At 45.3% G+C, this 19,771-nt stretch overlaps 1 protein-coding gene across 2 annotated transcripts in view; it reads right to left on the bottom strand.

Annotated features, from left to right (window-relative positions):
• LOC148823260 (heparan sulfate 2-O-sulfotransferase 1) overlaps nt 1-19,771 on the bottom strand; it is a 74,999-nt gene that overhangs the window by 17,005 nt on the left and 38,223 nt on the right. Inside the window, exon 2 of one of the 2 annotated variants that reach the window (XM_088927711.1) lies at nt 8,896-8,934. The exons of the other annotated variant lie outside the window; for it this stretch is intronic. Coding sequence (XP_088783837.1) covers nt 8,896-8,934 — 39 coding nt within the window. The remainder of the gene's footprint in view (nt 1-8,895; nt 8,935-19,771) is intronic. 2 annotated transcript variants of the gene reach the window in all.

The raw sequence follows: 19,771 nt of genomic DNA, 5'->3' as shown, positions 1-19,771 counted from the left end.
CAGAGGGCTCTGCAGGTGCAAGAACAGAATTTCACACAGGTAACCGCACAGCTCTTGCGGCTCAGAAGGTGCCAAGTCCATGCCTGCTCTCCATTGGAAGGAGGCAGTGTCAGCCAGGTACAGCTTGAGATTTATGTGCAGGAGCTTTAGATCAGCATCTCCTGGGTATGAATTTACTTTAGTCTGAACACGGCTGCTGCTGAACTTGGAGCCAGAAGAGTGTCAAAACGGCCTGACAAACCAGAGCTCCGAGCTCCAAGAGTGACCGATCGACAGCGGTTTCTGGTCCAAACAGTGAATCCTTTTGGTACAGATCCAGCCTTCTTAACACTGGAGCCTGACACTGACTAGCTCAGCCCCCCTTTCATCCCTGTAGGAAAACTGTACAAACACATTAGACAAACAAGTGTTAAGCTACCATATTCCTACGCACCACACCAGGAAAAGATATTTTTAAAGTCACTCAGTGCTCTGTTGAATCAATTAAGGAAATGTGTGATGGCTGACCTGCATTTTTTAAATTACAAATTGAGAACTTATCTTTGTCACCATCACCTCAATTTGGATACAACTCTTCTATATATATATTCTATATAGTCTTTTATAACTGTCTAATTTACACACCTTACAACTATGATGTTGATGTCTCTTTGGATCCTTCCGAGACCTGATTTTAAATTCGCAGCACAAATTCCCAGAGTACTTTCCTCTCCAACTTCTTAAACAGCTTTCAAAATCAACACCTCAGCTTTCACTTTGCACACCTCCGTTCACATGAATATTAACAGCATATGAATACAAATTTTTCCAAGTTTGAAGTAAAAAACATCTTAAGATTACTTTATGTATAACAAAATCCCTGAGAAAACAGAACACAAGTTATAAATATGGTTTTCTAAAATGGTTCATACAAAAACATCACCATACCATAGTCATTGTTCTGATTTGGTGAGAAGTGAAAAGCATAAGAGCAGAGATATTTCCATTTAGTACAAAAATTCAGGAGACAGCTAAATCTCTGTCACTACTAAGGCCTCTTTTACATTTATCAGAGAGGCCCTTGACTTCCTTTGGGTCAGTATTTGTTTTGAACTTTCCCCTGTTCACACCTACAATATCTACGGCTGCCTAGTGCTTCATACTTGTGACTTAGAAGCCAAATTTCACAAGACTGCTTTTCAGGAAGGCAAAAGTGATGTAAAAAAAATGCTGAAGGTGGAGTGACACAATGTGAAGAGATAAGAGCTCCTACACTGTAATGTGGTTAAGATGCACACAGGGAACTGTAGGCACACTTCTCACACGGCAGGGCCTGCTACTCCTACTCATTAGCAAAAGCCATTCTACACCTGGACAGCAGAAGTTTAGTTAACTTAAGGTTTACTCACTACCTTCCCTTTAAAACTTTTCTCTTAGATCGACTGTTTCTGAAGTTCTCATTAAAGTGTTGGATGCAAATAAGTATTGCTGATTAAAGGATGAAGTGAAGCCCAACCTGGGTGAATTATTATATTTGCAATGTCGCACAGTTGCCAGTTTAGGGCTGTGGAGCTTTTCGTGTACTAGTGAGAGTTTCGTGATCATCTGCGATTGATCTACAAACAGAAGCATTGCAGGTGCTGAGAAGGCGTCATTTGAAGGCAGACAGTCTGACTAAACTGAGGCAGCTGTGTTACGTCTCATGAGGAAAAAAAAGGTGACTTGTCTGGATCAACGGGGGACGCCCAGTTTGCATACACAAACAATCCTTCCAGCTTATGAAAGGGCCTCGGATTTGTTTACTTTAAAACAAAGAAAAAACTAGATCACTGGATCAATCACTGGCAACCTAACGAGCTCGATCCGCTAGATGGCTTCCTTTCTTGGAAAACCTTTACTCTTCCACAGTGTCCAGCCAGCAATTTTCTAACCGCTTTATTCCACACAGGGTCGCGGGGGAGCTAGAGCCCGTTCTAGCAAGCGACGGGTACAAGGCAGGGTATGCTGGACAGACGCTACAGGGCACACTCACACACTCACACACTCACACACTCACACACTCACACACTCACACACTCACACACTCACACACTCACACACTCACACCAGGGCTGCCTTCCCAGAGGCCTATCACTCTACAGCACGTCTGTGGACTGTGGGAGGAACCCAGAGCAGCTGGAGGGAGCCCACACGAGTACAGACTCCATGCAGACAGCACCCCAGGAACTGAACCGCGAGGTAGCAATGCTAAACACTGGACCACCAGGCCGCCCTGCCCCCTGATGCTTATTAAAAAGAAGAACATTACACTGACACAGTCTTCCCAGGACTCTCTCTTTCATAAGTCTGTTTCCTGTAATAAAATGCTAACGAGTTTGCATGCTCCAGGCTCTCACTTGAGCCCCGAACAGAGAGCAGCTGGTGAAGTGCTTAGTGCTTCTCGCGTACCAGCAGCCTTACTGCAGAGGGAAGTGTTAGATTGCTCGTCTCTGAAAACATTTCCACCCCCATTAGGGCACATCAGATGGGTCTCCTATTACAGCAGCGAGGAAAAGCAGATCAGGAAGGCACTCCTGTGACTGGGAGAGGGAAACCAGAGTGCTGCACGGAGGGTCAGGAGACAGCTTGTCTCTGTCAGGGGTGAATGTATTGGAGAGCAGTGGAAGTGTTGATCTTGGAAAACAAAAAGGCTACAAGGGTATTGTATTTCTGCGGTGTTAAAACTGACAGGTTTAGGCTACCTTCAGCTCAGTGGAGTGTGTTTCTTTTCCGTTTCTAAAAGGGGTCATTGTACTCGACCAGTTTCTTGGGGTTCGTCAGTGACAGCGGATGTCTGTCTCAAACACAGTAACATAACACGAGCATCAGACCTCACGAAGTTCCACATGAGCTTGCTCATGACCTGTGAGGGACACTGGAAGAGGATGACGGCTCAGCCCTAACTCCTTGCCCATAAAGGATCCCCGACCCAAAACAGTCAGGTCTATGGGTGCTGCAGAGCGCCGTTTCCTCCCCTTCCCTAGCGGAATCGCCTTCAGGCGGAGGCCGTGATGCGCAATTGTGTGGGATTCAAGTGCAGTCTTCTCCAGTTCCGCCGGTTTTCAATAGGATCGAGGCTTGGGGATTGTTTCGGCCTGAAACGTGTCTGCACAGCAAGCCAGCCTCGCTCTGCGGGCCACTGGGAGAGGCTATCCGTGGTCTAGGATTTGGCTGGGCAGTGCACAAGGAACAGTGGCTTCTTTGATGCCATCTTCTCTAAACTCTCATCACTGTCCTGGAACCAAGAGACAGGAGCTTCAGACCTACAGAGAATGTGTCCCTCGCATGCAGACTGGGGACAAGGGGAATCCGTCTCCACACGGATAACAAGAGGCCCCAGCTGCAGCTCCAGGATGCTACGAGACAGAGCTTCTCCAAAAAGGGTTAAATTGCTAAAATGCTACAATATTATAATTCTCCAGATGATGCATCTGAAGGCCTAAAAAAACAGAAAACTTGAATGCTGTATATACAGTTAATTAAGCCCTAATAGGAACTCCTCCACAAAACGACCTTCATTGATCTAACCTTCAGGGGCTCGAGATGTAATTACTGACAGACACTGAAACGGTTCAAAACTGATCTATAAAATCACATAACAGACCCACTGAGGAGGCCCCATCACAGTTGATGTCTACGAGAACTTTGTTTTTCAGATAATGAATGTACCTTCATGAAAAACAATTCCAGAACAGTGAAAAAAGAAGGTTAAATCCTATCTCTTAGAAATATTCACAGAAATCGAAGATAATAGCCTGGCTCCCTTCAAGAAATGGCTGACTGAGATCCTCGGATCAATTCACCAATAAAAAAAAACAAGGGGCTAGACGGGCTGAACGGCCTCCTCTCGTTTGCAAACCGAGCTCCGAAATTCTACATTTCTGATATGAAGAGCATTTCGAAGAAACATAACGATTCTAATCTACAGAAGTCTCTATGGAAAGATGCCCAGAAATAGTTTCTCCCATTAACATTTAAAACCTTTTCGCAGTTAATTATCTGTGAACACTGGAAAGGCAGATGCACAATGAACTGAAATTGGAATTCTACTTTTTTCTCCGTTTCACATAAGCCACCAGCCTTAAATAACGAGAGATCCTTTCTTCCATGTGGTATTTCTGCCTGCCAAGTGTGTTTTAATATTGAAGGCCCTAAGAGGACACAGGAACGCAGTAAGATTATCTAGATATGAAAGCTGTGATCGATAGGCAGAGCCCAGGGTAATACAGTCCTTTCTTCAAGCGTGCTGTGGGGAGAGGGAACCACAGATTGATTGGTTCTAATAACGTTTGTTGATTTAATTGGATACATGCAGATTTATCACCTATCAATGAGGGCCGAAACAGGATAGGCAGGGTGATTGATCAGAGTGCAGTACATTATCTCACAATACCTGGCAGCACTGGGCTCTGCGGGCCTGACAGGCGATATTACTGACAAGCCTGTTTCCTTCCTGCTGATTAAATGAAAAATAGATGGCAAACCAGGACTCAAGCTGGAACTACGTTTTTTTTCCTTCCTTGGCTCCTTTAATGAAATATTCATGGCCAGTTAGGGGGGGGATGTATTCAAATAGCCTTGTTTGGGGGAATTCTTAAAAAAAAAAAACACAAATCGTGGTCCTACGCTGGCTCTTCCCGATGAGCTGAACCGTTTTGCTCCTAGAAGTGCCTGCAAGCATGTGCAGTGCAATCAGCGAGCAATGAGCTAACAAGCAATAAGGCTTCAGATGTTTTCCCATTTAATTTCTCATCAGCACGCTATCCATCCTTTCCAAGTCTAATGACAAGAATCTTTAGGGAAAATCCAGGGGCAGCTATTTCCGACTACCTCTCTGTGCGAACCGATTTGTATCAGCTGTTGCAGCTTGAAGAAGGCGCTCCGTGGACGCCCAGTACTTTCCCTCTGCAGAATGTTGGTGCTTTGACATCGTGAGCTTTGCTCCGCGAGAGAGCTGGCTGTCCCCCCCCCCCCCTCCTTGGCCTTCAGCAGCACTCATCCTCCCAGCCACCAGGGTCACCTTCACCGAAGCACGAACAGCTTCTGTTCCTAGAGCAAACTGGGCTGCGGGTGATGTGAGGGGACGCCGAGCTTCATATGTGAACAGCTCTCAGAGAGAACACTGATTCAATCTGAACTTAAGTGAGCTGGAAACAGAAGGATTAAAGAGGTGCCAAGGCAACCACTCTAAGTCTTGCTCCTGCAAAGCCAGAGGGCTGGGAGACTCCTGGCTCACCTTGTTGCGTTCCTGATCATTTCTGCCGTAACCGCGGCTTTCTCCCGAGTTCCCGAGGAAAAGAGAAGGCTTGGTGTCACACGGCTGTGCATGAAGGTCAAATCCAAGCCTGCGAGCACAATTTAATAATCTAACAACCCCACTGAACTCTGTCTCATTATCAAGACAGCGCTGCCACAGTGCAAACACAGATAAGGCAACAGGCAGCCCTCTGCATCCCAGCTGAAAGCTTTCACAGCAAACACAGAATAAAAGGAGCACTCTCTTGGGGAAGAGAGGCAGACAGAATAAATTAAGCTGATGCTGCTGATTTGAGTGACTCAGTAACTCATAAATGCTTTACCTCCGACTGCAAGTGTTTTATAGCCAACCTAACCCTGCAGCAGGAATAAAAAAAACTAAGACAAATCTGAAAATACATTTCAGATTTTTGGGGTGTGCTTATTGGTTCAGAGATGAAAGAACAGGAATACAAAATGTTTTACTTGTTTGATTCTTGTTTTGATGCATCTGTCAATAAAGACTGGCCTGAGCAGAATGGACCAAAGCGCTATTGGTGAAAGCGGCAGACAACTGGCACAGGCCGCAGAGGGTCTTGACAGGCTCACCCCAGCTCTGGCTGCACACACGGGGCAGAACCAGGCCAAAGGAGGCTGCTGGTTCTGTCAAGGTGACATCGGAGCAGCTGTGATCCTTCGTCTCCGTCCTCACGGCTGTAGCAACTGGGTGAGCATCTGTTGCTCTGGGTGAAACCAGATGTCCATTAGAGGACGGCACTCATTCAACCAGTCTGCGGCTTCAGCTCCACACTGGGAGACGAAACGGCTTTATAAGTCAAAGACAGGGCCTGACTGCTCGTCACCACTGAACTGTGCTGCGGATCGTGGAGAATAATGCTTCTCAACTCTCAACCACACCCTTGTTTTTTTTATTATATCATTAGTTTTAAAATAAAGTCTGAAGTAGTTTTATAATATCTATGCTCATTAATTGCTCCGGCACTGACTTTCTCCATCTTTATTTTCATGTGAACCAAATTAATTTACCACAGCAAGCAAAAATACACATTCTATTGCAATAAAGTAACATTTTTAAAGAGAGCTGTCAGACAATTTGCTCCACCTTTGAAAAATTTGCCTTTTAGTGGACTCAGTAAAATTTTGCTCAGTCTTCATTTACTTGTTTTGAGTGCAGGAAGTTAAAAATGGGACTTTATTCAGAACAAAGTGTTTCAAATTGAGAAGCAGCTATGATAAATGCGTGTTGGTTTCATAGGATTTTATGAAAGTATCAGTTTAGCTTCCCTTCAAGGAATAACTGTAAATCTAATGTCTACTTTCAAATGTTAAGCTCTCATATTATTGATCAAGAAGCCATTTTTTCCCCATGGAGGGGACTTCACTGTCCAATGCACTGCGCTGTGAACCGCGGCTCCCAGCTGGCAGGACAGGGCATGCCCCTACTGTGCTCAGCACACTGAGCCCTGCAGTGAGATGCAGAACCATAACTCAGATATCAACGTTTATTAGAATTCAGAAGACCGAGCGGCATGCAAAAGCACGAAAGCCTATTATGCCGCATCAAAACAAAACATACTGCTGTCATTAGAGTTAATGCACTTCATTAGCTATTTTACCATTTAAGACACCTCGTACAATGTGACACATTACTGCACAGCCGATCACTCCATTAGCGTGCTGTGAATCTGAGCAAACAGCCAGGCTGGAGACGGGCCTGGCTGTGCTGGCTTTCACAGAGCGCACCTGAGCGCGGGTTTGTGCGGCAGCTCAGCAAACACGTGCACCTGCCGCAGGTACAGTAGGCCTGCACTGCGCAGGTGTGAGAGCCGTGGTGCTGAGGCCCAGTGTTTCTGGAGGAAAAAGCAGACTGTTACACGAGCACACCCAAAGAGAAGCAGAGGTACAGCTCAGAAGTGTGTAAAAACTATTAGAAAGAAGAAATGCTGTATCTGAAGTCTAGCTATTAACCATGGCTGACCTGTCTCAGTTCTTGCATGAGGCAATTAGAAGTGAGCAAGCTGTGGCCCCAAGGCTCCTCCTTTCCTGCAATTTCAACTTCGGACTTTAGCAGAGTGAAGTCAGGGAAATGGTGAAATCAAGGGAAATTGCTTCCCCGACGTCTTAAGGTATCAGTTTATGAAAGTGACTGACTGAAAATGCATTTCCAAGGAAAATATCTGTGACAGTATAAATCTTATTTCTCACATTTCTTACATACTGTACCGACTGAAAATCAACAAATGAAAAATCCCTTAACAGGAATGTATGGCATGACCCGAATGGCGGATGTAGCAGGTCTGCTTCCCTATTTAACTCCCCTGAAAACAAGGATTTACTTGCAGTTGTAATGCTCGAGATTTTTTACCTTCACTCTCTGGATTTATGTCCCCAAGGTTAAAAGGAGTTCATCTGGGATGAAAATTCAAGGCATTATTAATTGTGCAGCACCAAAGTGGTGTCTTAATGCCTCCAGTCTCGGCTCTCTATGGGGCAACTGCTAGCAGGACAAGAGCCAGACAGCCTACTGCTCTCCCTGAGCCACCGCAGGGTGAGCAACACCTTGCGCACCGAGAACGCATTCACACACCAGGCGCTCACATGCACAACCCCTTCCACTAGCAACCATTTCGTAGACTGCAGCGAGTTAAAATACAAGCCTGCTTCCAGAAGTTAGCTTTCAGACTGGTACGAATACGCAGCGGCCTGGGGCGCCACAGGCAGCTGTGACCAGCGGGATGCAGCACCTTCGAGCTGTGATGAAGATGAACTGAGAGGAGTCAACGGAGATGCTCTCTCGGAGACCTATGACCCTGCCTTTTAATCCTCCAGCTACAAATCAAATCTGTGGGCTGGGTGTTAAATACCTATTGACTGATTTCTGCATGTTACAGGAAGATTTATGGTTTCATCTCAGACGTTCAATCACTTTCCTGAGGGTATCTCAAATTTGACATGGGTTCAGTTTTCAGGTCTCAAATTACATGCCGAAGTGGGCATATTATTGCACAGAGATACTCCTCATAACCAACGCTGTTTTCTTGTTTGTTAGTTTTACGTGGTAGAGACTGTAGAGCTCCTCGTAAGCTCGACAGCTGGAACCATAATAAACACCACAGCCAGAGCCGGTCTAAAGACGAGACTGGTTCCTCATTTTCCTGTGTGTGAATGCTCCTGCCCCCTGCCCAACCCACATCAAATTCTCCAGAGGCGAAGGCTATTTTCAGTGGGAATTCTGGTTGTCTTCCAGCACTGGACACGCCTGGGTGAGGCCACTGCACAACGGAACCAAATACCATTCAAATTCCTCTCCATCTCAAGTCTCCTTCTCCTCCACTTTCAAGCAGAGAGGTGCCACCGTGGCTACAAGTTAAGAGTGCTTCCTCAAACAAGTGCCAATTGAATAAATGACTGCACATTCAAACTACATGATTTCCATCCATTCAACAGAATCCCCCACGCATTAAGAGGTCAGATCAAGAGCTCTCCAAAGTGCTTTGCTGTGCTGCAGTACAAATGTTTTCTTTTTCTTTTTTAAAACAAATCTTGCAGTATCGGAAAGCTCGTGCTCCTTCAGGAGAGCAAGAAAAGCAGGAAGCCCAGCAGTAGGAAAGGTGTCATTACCTGGCTCTGGCCTTGGCCCCCGGAAGGTCAACCTGTTTCCTGCAATGACACAGGAAGTGTTTTCACTTGTCAGAACACCACAGGTACAGCTCAGTGCTGCTGTGCAGCAGGAGATAACAGGGGAAAGCAAATCAATTACAAGCTACTAATAAAACAAAACTATCATCACAGACCAAACGTCTCTGAAAACTGAAGATATTTCTCTTTCCCCCCCCCCCGACATGAAATTAAAATGAATTTTTCATATTTTTTAAAGAGTGAAATCTTTTGTGCACAGACACACTGATTCTGGAAACTCAACTGGTCAAACGATTTCTGGTATAAGGAGCTTTGAGGCCCTTGTAGTGAAAAGCGCTATATGCATGCAATGTTCCCTGATTTGAACACTTAATTTCCCACCTTGAAACATTTCACTTTGTCAAAACCTCTCAGGATTTTGAATCAATAATTGCAACAGCAATAACACCACCAGAAACGAGCGCGAGAAGGATTATTTGTTTTGGGAAGGTATCACCTGGAGGGGATTTCTGAGACACTGGCCAGCACCAACACAAAGATCACAAGGGACGTGTGCGATTTAACATTGTGCCTGGCTGGTAGAGTTACAAATATTTCAGTCTTTCACAATGAGATGCATTACAAAGCGCACTGCATAGTTCATTTTCATTGAAATATTTATTAAGACAGCACTCTTAAACAAGGCTGTTACTTTCTGTATACATCCATAACAAATGCACAGTTGGGTCAAATGCACCAACTAAATCAGTGTTGCCAGATGCATCAAAGTGTTCCATCCTCTTAACCGTTGCAAAGTTAACCTTTTCATGTCCAAGGCCTTTTAAAATTGTTGACAAAATAAGCATCACAGACCTTTGTAAAAACACATAAAAGGTGACCCTAACATTTATCCTGCCCACTGTAATCACCCTTTGACTGCGTCAGAAAGGCCTGGTGCTCAGGTGGGCTCTTGTTCTCTGGCCCTAGAAACCCTAAAAAGAACACCTTTCACACTTGCTAACACTTAAAAGGTACAAAAGACCCCAGCAGGTCTATAGAATATCAGACTAAACCTGCACATATCTATGCACATCACTAAAGACCTGCATACACAGTACATACAAAACATTTACACATTAAACACACATTTCATCATACACTACAGCCACTTTAAGATGGAGAACGGAGCCAATGAGCAAAGGTTACAGACGCAAAAAAAACCCACTGCCTACATGTTGTATGAGTCAACCTCCAATTGCAACAATTAGCTTATTTTACCAACAGCCTTCAAAACAACCAGTGGGGACTATGCTGCTATGAGGAATGTAGTAGGAAAAGATGGCAAGACTGCAATCTCACTGTCCATTAGTTTGCTTGGGAAGAGCAATTAATCACCATTATTTTTATTTGGAACTCGGCTCATTTTCAGCCCATGTATGTATGTATGATCTCCAGCAGTGCGGCGAGGTCCCAGGCTCTGGTCTTGCCTGGGTTCTGCGGCAGCGGTCGGCAGGAGGAGGGATTCAGAGAGGGCAGCCGACGCGGCCAAGCTCCAGCCTCAAGGCCCACCACCGGACAAAATTACTGCCAGCCATCCCGAGGAATTCCCGGAAATTAAACAGGCAAACTCCTGCAAACTCCCCGGGGCAGAACGTCTCTTTTCCGAGACTTAATCTTTGCCTGTAAATGAGAATGGGTGTAAAATCGTAGTGTGGCCACAGCTGCATCCTGCAGCTTCTGCCTCCTTGCGATACAGTAGACCGAAAGTGCTGCACAGTGTTTGCATCCATTACCGCCCAGCACAAACCCAATGTGACACAAAAGCCAGATCAAAGGGAATCTTAAGCTGCATTTTACAATCCTAAAAGCACATTCTATACAACCCCCAGGACAGCCGTCCGCAATGTCCCATCTCGCTCTGAGAGGGCTGAAGGGGAACACGCACAGTCCAATACACCCAACCCTCACCCCAATGTCCACCCTTTGCTGCACGTGAACTTGAACGCACCCCACTGAAGTGCACCCAAGGCAACGCACCAGAGCGCTCTTCAGTTCCACTGTCTTGCAGGTTTAACTCCATTCTAGCAAACTCTACTCTTAAGCGGTGAAAACCCTCTTCAAGCACGACGTAAAACAAGGAGTCCCATTTTAGAACCTCGAAGGACGGCCTGTCTCCGTAAACCCCACTGTTCTGTTCAGTGAGGAAGGGAAAACCGAAGGCCCGCCTGCAAATGGAGTCCCTCTCCAAGTCCATCAAATCCATGATTCCTCACCATTTCAGCACAATTCAAACACAAATGACAATGAGACTCTGCTGCATAATTGAAATTCACTACACTTCATTTAACATGACACTTTATAATAACACTGCCATCTCATTTTTAACATCCTCTTCAGAAGAGGGCTATCATTTAGAGGAGGACTTTGTTTCCCACACAGTACCTGCTGCTTGGAAAGTGCTGTTCCATAATTGAGTGACCTGACCGTCTAAGCCCCATCAAAGATGACATTAATTTCATATGTGCCTGGTCCCCTGATAATAATTAAAAGGAGATTGTCATTAACTCTTAACAGATGGAGCTGTCTACCACATGAGAGGGAAAATGACAGAAAAAAATGTCTGAAACGATTATATTCTGATGAAGAAATGCCAAGGTGGAGCTTCGCTATTGACATACTGGGCTGACTCTGAAGCAGCAGGGCCAGAACGTGGCTGAGGACACTATTACCAACACAGAGTAACGTCTTGTAAAGCACCCCTTTTGAAGGGGTGCTTCTCCCTCCCATCTCATTATTGATTATTAGGACACAACTGGATTGCTCCCAGCAGCCTACTGAGCCAGGGGGCCAATCTTGAGTGGATTAACACAGACTGCCGCCGACTACAACAGACAAGATGGCAGAGCGCAGCTGCTGGCACACACTGCGGCCACAAGATGAGAGAGGTAGCTACGCAGTCATCAGCAAAAAACAAAAAGCAACAACAACAACTTGCTTTTCCATGGCAAGTGTTATTTTTTGCTGTTCCCGATTTTCTTTTAAGCATTCTGAGCATCACTTCGCTGGTGAATTGTGTGGATCGAGGGACCTTGATGACGTATGTGAAAAATGGGGCTGCTCCGTGGCAGCTGTGTGCGCTGCAGAGAACAAGCTCACCTATCATTAATCTGACACGAGGTGTTACAGGCATCTTCCTTTAAATGAATTCAAAGAGGATTTACAACCATCGCAGCATTGGCTTGGCACTCCTTCAGACTCAGAGTGTCAGGTATTTAAATTTTAAAAACATTAAAAGTTAAACAGTTTCTTACAAAGTGGTGTATTTATATGCAAGGTCAGATCTTAAAGCCATTTAGCTTTCCCATCAGAACCACCTGCGAGTGTCCCTTCACTCAGGCTTGGCAAAGGTGTCAACTCAGGGGAAGGGTTATTGTTGAGCATGGGCTCAAATACAGCCTCTAACACCACTATCGAAAGACACCAAAAGCAAGCAGTAGCACCACAAGATCTATGGACTGCACAACAGCAACACAATTAAAAGCTTCTCCGTGTCTGGAATCAGGAGTCCACTAACTGCACTGCTCTGCTCTCTGGTCAATCGAAGCGGCTGAGGTTTCCCAGGAGCATCGTCAGGCAAGGTGCCCCCCGGAGACAGAGGTGCAGCCCCTGGCGAGAGGAAGTGGGAGGGGAGGCCTTGGGGAGCTCAAGCACCGCAGACACAGGGGGTGCAGGCGTCCTCGCTGTGGCGACCCCTTCTGGTCAGAGAACAAAAGGGATCATACATCCATCCTCCACAAACACCAGAGAAACTGCGCACACCCAAGCCTGCCTCACTTCCTTGCGTTAGACTACCAACGACGGCCTGCACGCTTACTCCAGGATCTGAGCTGCTCACGGCCGACTGGACAGCACTCAGGAAACCCATCGACATTTTCCTCACTTGGCTCTAGGAGGAAAATTTGCACGGTTTTCCATTTCCTTCATCTGCTCATTCCAGTGTCGGATTTACCCACAAATCTCCAACCTGAGAATTTCATGCCGTGTCCGTACGAGGAGATGATGATTTCTCAGAGAGTCGCTTCAAATATTACCCATGAATGAAACATGGACAGCTTCACGAGCCCCCTGGTTCACTTTGGGGATGGACAATAGGCTTTAACTGTAGCCTGACAGTCCAAATCACACATACTGAAAACAATAAAAAAAAGTTCCCTCACCCCATGCAAGAGAATGATCTTAACGCGTTTTAAATTTGTTGTTTAGTGGGAGCAATTTTACTATTTTCCCCCCAAAAATATATATTGCTACTCTGGAAACATCCCATAGGAGAGCAACCAGATCTCAACCGCCTTCAAAGGCGAAGACCTAATCCATCCATCTATTTTCATACCGCTTTATCCGAAACCGCTGGTTGAGATTCCAGGACAAATTAGCTGCTAACTGAATGAGCTACCAAACAGACTCGATGGGCCAAATGGCCTCTTGTTTGTAACCTTCGCGTTCTTCCTTGTTGGGGTTCAGCGTGTGCAGTGCAGATTTGGCAAAGTGCTCATCCTGGGGCTGCGCGGAGGTGTGCTGGGGGATTCTCCCTGATCACAAACCGGCACAGCCAGGAGACGCAAGGTGCTGAGTCAGGCTCTGTCTGGCATTCACAAAGCTAGGACACCTGCTGATGGAGGAACGGCCATACACACAAACTTGTGCACATGGTTTAAAGACAAAAAATTGCTGCTCTGGAAATAACCCATGAAAAGGGCCTAAAAGGAATGCCTTTAAGCCCCACAGGAAACAGACACACACTCCCATCAGCGCAAACACAGGAAGAACACGTGCTACTGTCACAAACTCCACAGAGACAGCACCCCAGGCCCAGGCCCCCGAGCCGGGAGGCAGCAACGCCGACTCCTTTGCCACTGTGTCGCCCAACAGCAGATAGAACATGTAGAAAATAAACCAGCCCGGTGCTCCTCACTCTGCTGAACGGACTGTTTGATCTAATCTAAGAGCTCTTCTGCAGAGGAATCAAGACACACAGGCCAGTAAACAGACTGAGCGCTTTGGTTACATCAGAAATGAGAAAAAGTCTTTTTTTATGTTAAAGATGTTGCATCAACTCCATTAAGCCTACTCGGCCCTTCCAGGAATTTGTCGAAATGTAGGACAGTGCTCTTGTAATACCCTGGAAAGCGGTTTTTCAGCAGCGAATCCAGAACCCCCTTCTTTCTTTTTCAGAATCCTATCTAAGGCAGGTTTTATTGAACAGCGCCTAATGGATCACTGCAAGCTCTTCCCTCTTACCTCGATTAACAAACTGAAAGAGGAATTTCCACCTGGATAAGCAAGGATTCACTAACGCAATCCCATCTGCTTCAGCCTGATCCATTATATTAAATTTGCATTTGCCAGATAGTGCTCCCCTAAGATACTCTTAAAAATAAACCAGTGTCACGAAGAGATCGCTTTGCTAATAGGAAGAAACATTAAGCTCTGAGCTACAGCAGGAGTATGCCAATTAATGTTATTTGGATTTTTAGCTTCTAGGTTTAAGATTTATTAAAGCACGGAAAATTAAAACTGTGTTCAACCCAAGAGGTGAGCTGAGGATATTTCTTTGGTCCAGTGAGACAAGTGATCTTACGCCATAGGGCAGCAATTACGGTCTGTGGTTTTCTTGTCCAGATGAGAGCCCTGTTACAGCTTCTCCTGCAGGGGCAGATGAGGCACTGTCTGTCTCGAGCTCGGCGACCAGCTCCTTCAACGCTTTCAAGCTCAATACAAGTCTGCGGTTTTCCCAATAATGCCAATAGATTTCATGCCATTGGTTCCTGAAAAACAAGATTTGGATTTGCTGCCATCAAGCCTGCATATTAAAAGCTTATCTTAAAGCATTCCTTCTATCCAAGGATCATCTTGAAAAGCTCAGGGTCCTTGGCAGCACTGCACAGCGTTCTGCCGAGACCTGGCTATCCGAGCCGATTGCCTGCAGCCTGCGGTCCCTTCTGACGCACTTTTAATTATGGGACAAAAGCACAATCTCTGACAATTAATCACTTTCAGCAAACCAGCCGATCTCTATTCATGGCACTCCCCCATTAAACAGCAGCATGCAGGCTGTCTGCGATGATGACTTGTAATTACAACCTATCTGAAAAGGACAACAAAGTCTTAACACGGTTATTATCGAAACTCAAATTAAACAGTTCATGCACGAAGAGATAACCGCAGCCTGGTACCTTCGCAGCCTACGCTGAATGTTGATTTTGTGTTTCCAAAAAATGGCAGCAAATCAATGTTCTTAAAATGTCTAAGGAGACAGGTGCCTGTTGCAGCTGGGCCATTGTAACTGTAGGTGCACCATGACCTGGGACAATTCTTGAACAAGGAACCATGCAGAACGTTTTCGAAAAGAATAAGGAGTACTTCAATGAGCAGCAGAAATCCACACCGTGCTTGTATCTAAAAAAAGGTGGTGGTTTGCCTAACAAGTTGAGTTTTCAGATTTAAATTAAAGGCTAAGCACTACAGTAAGAAGGAAAAACTGTAATGATCTTTGAGGTATATCAACATAATGAAGCCTGAAGCCTTTATTTCCCCTGTTCCACTGAGCTGAAAATATGTGCAAGGCATTACTCTTTCGCAGGGAGTCAGACAGACATCCTTATTCAATCGCATCAGATTCTGCCTGAAATAAAATTAAAGATGGTACAGCAGTCTGTTGGAACTGGATTCACAGATGCGTAAAAAAAGTACAGATTGTAGTGATGGTTGTAAAATTCTGCACATTAAGTTTAATTAAAATGGCTTCTTTTGTCTCCCCCTCAGCTCAAGTGGATCAAAGCACTGTCCCGCATGTCAGCAATATTCTCTTTATGAGCCAGATAGCCTGAACATTTATTGCTTCACTTGGAAAAAGGTAACTTTTGTTGACAGGCTGCGACTTGACGACACACGTGCACACGGACACAGAAACGTCCCGTTCTGCAGCTTATTCCACAGGCTCGGACAGCTCCGGGTGCCCACATGGCTCCTCTCCAGGAGGAAGGCACTTGCTCCGAGCTCTAGGGGAGCCCTGCCATCCAGAGGGTGCTGGCTGAGGACATGCGACCAGCCGACCATAAGGGGACTCCCCAGCGAGCTGCACAACAGGCCGAGCGTCACGACAGGCCAGAGAGCTGCCAGGGCTGGGTGGCACGCCAGGTGCCCACGGGCTTGCAGCGACATCCCAAACAACCAGACAGGAGTCAAAATCTCAGAGAAAATCTCTAAGGGAGTTACTGGCCAACTCCACACTCTCACTTCCTGGAGCCCAGCACATGGTGGCTGAAACCAACGGGAATGACCTGGATTCCCGGGGGGGGGGGTGGGTGTTGACAGAGGGCTGACTGCAGGGAGTTCTGTGCCCGGGGGCTGCTAAGCCACGCCAGTCGTGCCAGGGCCACATCACCTCAGAGTGGGAATTCAGATCCGAAACACCCAAACTGCTACTGCACATAGCTAGGTTATACAATATCACAAGTACCAACTGCCTTTTCAATATAAAGCTTCACTTAATAAAAGGGATATGGACTCAAACACAACATGAAGCTTTATGGAGGCAATGCAAGCTGTAGAAAGCACGAACAAGCGTGTGTGTATAAGAGAGAGGAGGGCTCTTCAACACCTGCAAGCTACTGCGATGCCGAGCTTCAAGGAGAATGGCAAATCAGCCATCAGCTTCAAACACCAGTTGGGTCAGGGCAGGGAGTTTTCAGGTCAGTCTCTGCCGAAGCAGAAGGTGCATTAACTGCTTCTTCTTCGGGTTTCTATTCCGAGCATCGGCACTGCTGCCACTTAATTAGCCAAAATCCATCTTCCAGACATCATCACCGCTATTATGATGGCTCTTATTATCATCAAAGACATTTCATACCAAACGCCACGAAAGAATCAGACTAACAACTTGCTAAAATAATAACGTTTCTACACACAGACCAGACTCTCCGTTTTGTCTGATGATAAACAGGGGGAACAAACCACTTTCTCCGCGAAGATGATGGCTTTCCTAGGGCGTAATCAAAGCATGACCAGGAAAACAGCCATTGCGATTATCACTAAAATACCTTTTTTAGAAGAGCTTTAATTAATTGAATACCATCTCACACTATGTATAAGCCACAAAGTACTGCAGTGCTTTTCGAAACAGCCAGATAGAGAGGAAAATGAAGCAGACGTTCACATGCAATATCAGGGAAGTGGTAGTGTACTGGAGGGAAGAGAGCCCGTAAATCTGACCTCCGAGCCTCTTTCAGCACCAGGAACCCAAAGACTCCAGCTAGGAGATGGCCTTTAGTGAACAGGATCAGATTCCAGGCTGATGGACTATTTGTCCCCTGGATGCCTCCTTACATGGGTTTTGCCTAAAATACTAGACTGACTACAAGTTAGAAATATACAGCACACTGGCATTAGAAAATGAATAAACAGGCAATGCCTAATGGCACAAACATTCCCAAGCATAAACCTTTCTTGAGTTTTATGTGTACTGTAGTATAGTATTGTGGAATTCGCATTGGTGCCAGCACATCCTGCATTTCTTCATTGTAAGATTCCTCACATAGACCTGGCAAGTGCGCATTAATTACCTACTTCAGTGGGAAAAAAAATTGCAACCTTAATCTTCCCCTTGAGTATTCACACTTGTAGTCTGACAAAACTCTCTGTGCTAAAACCTGGCATTCACTACTGGGGATGCTGAAACTGTAATTATCAGTGAAAGGACATCAGAAACGTTATGAATGGGCCCATCTATCCCATTTTTTTTTAGTAGCTAATTGATCAGGATCTCATCCAGCCATTTTTCGAAGGAAGGCAAGGTATCCGCATCAATAACTTGTCAATTAAATTTGCTCCTTCTACATTGTTAGCAGATTCTGGATTCAGCTGCTAACTGGACTAGTTTACCAATTCCGAGCGTCAGTACTACTGATGCTGAATTCTCCGATATTCATCTCCCAGACATCACCGCTATTGTAATGGCTCTTATGGTCAAAGACGTCACGAAAAAATCAGACTTGCAACTTGCTAAAATAATGTCCTATTAGGAGAACGGATGATATTAGAACCTCAATCACTGATATTAATTATGAAGAACAGTGGTCCTAATGTAGATCCTTGAGGTACACCACTAATGATATTACTCCTGTGGTGTGCTCTGTTTTCCGTTGGTTTTATAAGGAACTTCATAAGAATCCTCCTGAAAATGTAAAAAAATACCATATTGCATTCTCTTTGTATTCATTACTGCAGTTGGTTTCAACTCTTATAGCTGAAGCAAACAAATCTTAATTTGTCTAGAATTGTAACTGGTTCAGTTTTGTCACCCTTTCTATGGGTGATGTCTCCATGGTTATTACCACTGCTTTGAAGCGCCTATGCAGAGGCAGCAAGCAGAAATATGAGTTGATTTTAAGACTGAAGGGGCACCTTCACCAACCACAGGCTGCTTAAGGCCTTCCACCTGTCAGCAATCACTCAATGTTAATCAACCACAGTGCTTCGCAGCATCTCACAACACTCTAGGCACATGCTCCCGAAACTGTACAAAGCAGGAACCAGATACTCAGGCTGGTCAAACTACAGCTGGCAGATCAGCAGTTCAACATCTTTCTCCTGTCCTACTCTGCCCTACCCACTAAACTCCCAATCGATAAAAATGCAAAGCAAGAGCATTTGCAGTTTCCACCATGAACCCATTGGTACCTTTCTCTGGAGAAGAGTGCTGCAGAGCCCCTGATGCTGGTTGCAGCAGACACAGAGGTGGGGAGATCTTAAGCATGGCCCTTTAACTGACCCCTCTAATAGCACACTGGCACTCAGTAAGCACTAAATGGAGCAGGAATTGAGTGGAGACTAATTCTGAGTAATAAAAATAATGTATCAAATTGTGTAGTTGTGCTCGTTACTGGTTATTGTGCATGAAACGCTACTGTCAGAAATAAAGTCCAGAGAGACTTAAAAAGTGTTAAGCTGCAATTAAAATGCAAAATGAATAGCAGACCCAGGAATCTTAGGCCTTGCAAAGAAACTCCAAAACAATCCAAGCCACTGCTACAGTAAACGGAGAGAAAAACACCATAATTGTAATCACAGGGAACAGGCTGCGAAGGTCAGCAATCTGCATTCACTCCTCACATGACAGCAGCTCTCGTTCTGACAGTACCCTTCAGAGAAAATTACACATTTACTGCCAAAGTGAGAACAAACAAAAAAAAATCATTTCAATTCTGCATATCCTGCTCCAGGGTAAAAAAAAAACAAAAAAACAAAAACTTAGTAAGATTTTATTATCCATTTGAACATCTAGTGATGGAAATTTAAAAAAAAAACTAATTACTAGAAAAACTAAGGGTCAAAACCATCCTCCTGTACTACTGCTGATCTGGACATGAAATAAGTGACAGCTGGACAGGACAGCCTGAAATCCAGATGAAACACTGGTCTGCGTTAACAAGCCTGACAGCCCTGCAGCAGGACCTGCGAAGCTGCGACAGAAACGAGACTCAGAAACAGCGCTTTCCAGGCAGGTCTCTCTCCACAACCGCTCCTCGCACACTGGCAGCAGGGCCAGCGCCTGCTCAGCACGCTGGACTGGGTCACTCTCTTCTTCCAGCAGGTACCAACAGGACTTTAGAGTATAGAAGCAAGATATACAAATATTAAGATAATACAAAATGAACACCTGCACACTTGTCTTGGTACGTGCTCCACACGGCACAGCCTTATACTGCATTGGAGAACTGGATGCCTTCAAAAACGCAGGCAGTTGCAGGAACTATTTCACATTTGTAATAAGATCACAGTTTCTCCATATGTTCAGAATTCTCTAAAGGTATTCAAGGAT

Source organism: Atractosteus spatula, chromosome 11, assembly GCF_055471065.1.
Source record: "Atractosteus spatula isolate fAtrSpa1 chromosome 11, fAtrSpa1.hap1, whole genome shotgun sequence".
NCBI lineage: Eukaryota > Metazoa > Chordata > Actinopteri > Semionotiformes > Lepisosteidae > Atractosteus > Atractosteus spatula.
This window is presented reverse-complemented; position numbering and strand designations above follow the sequence as displayed.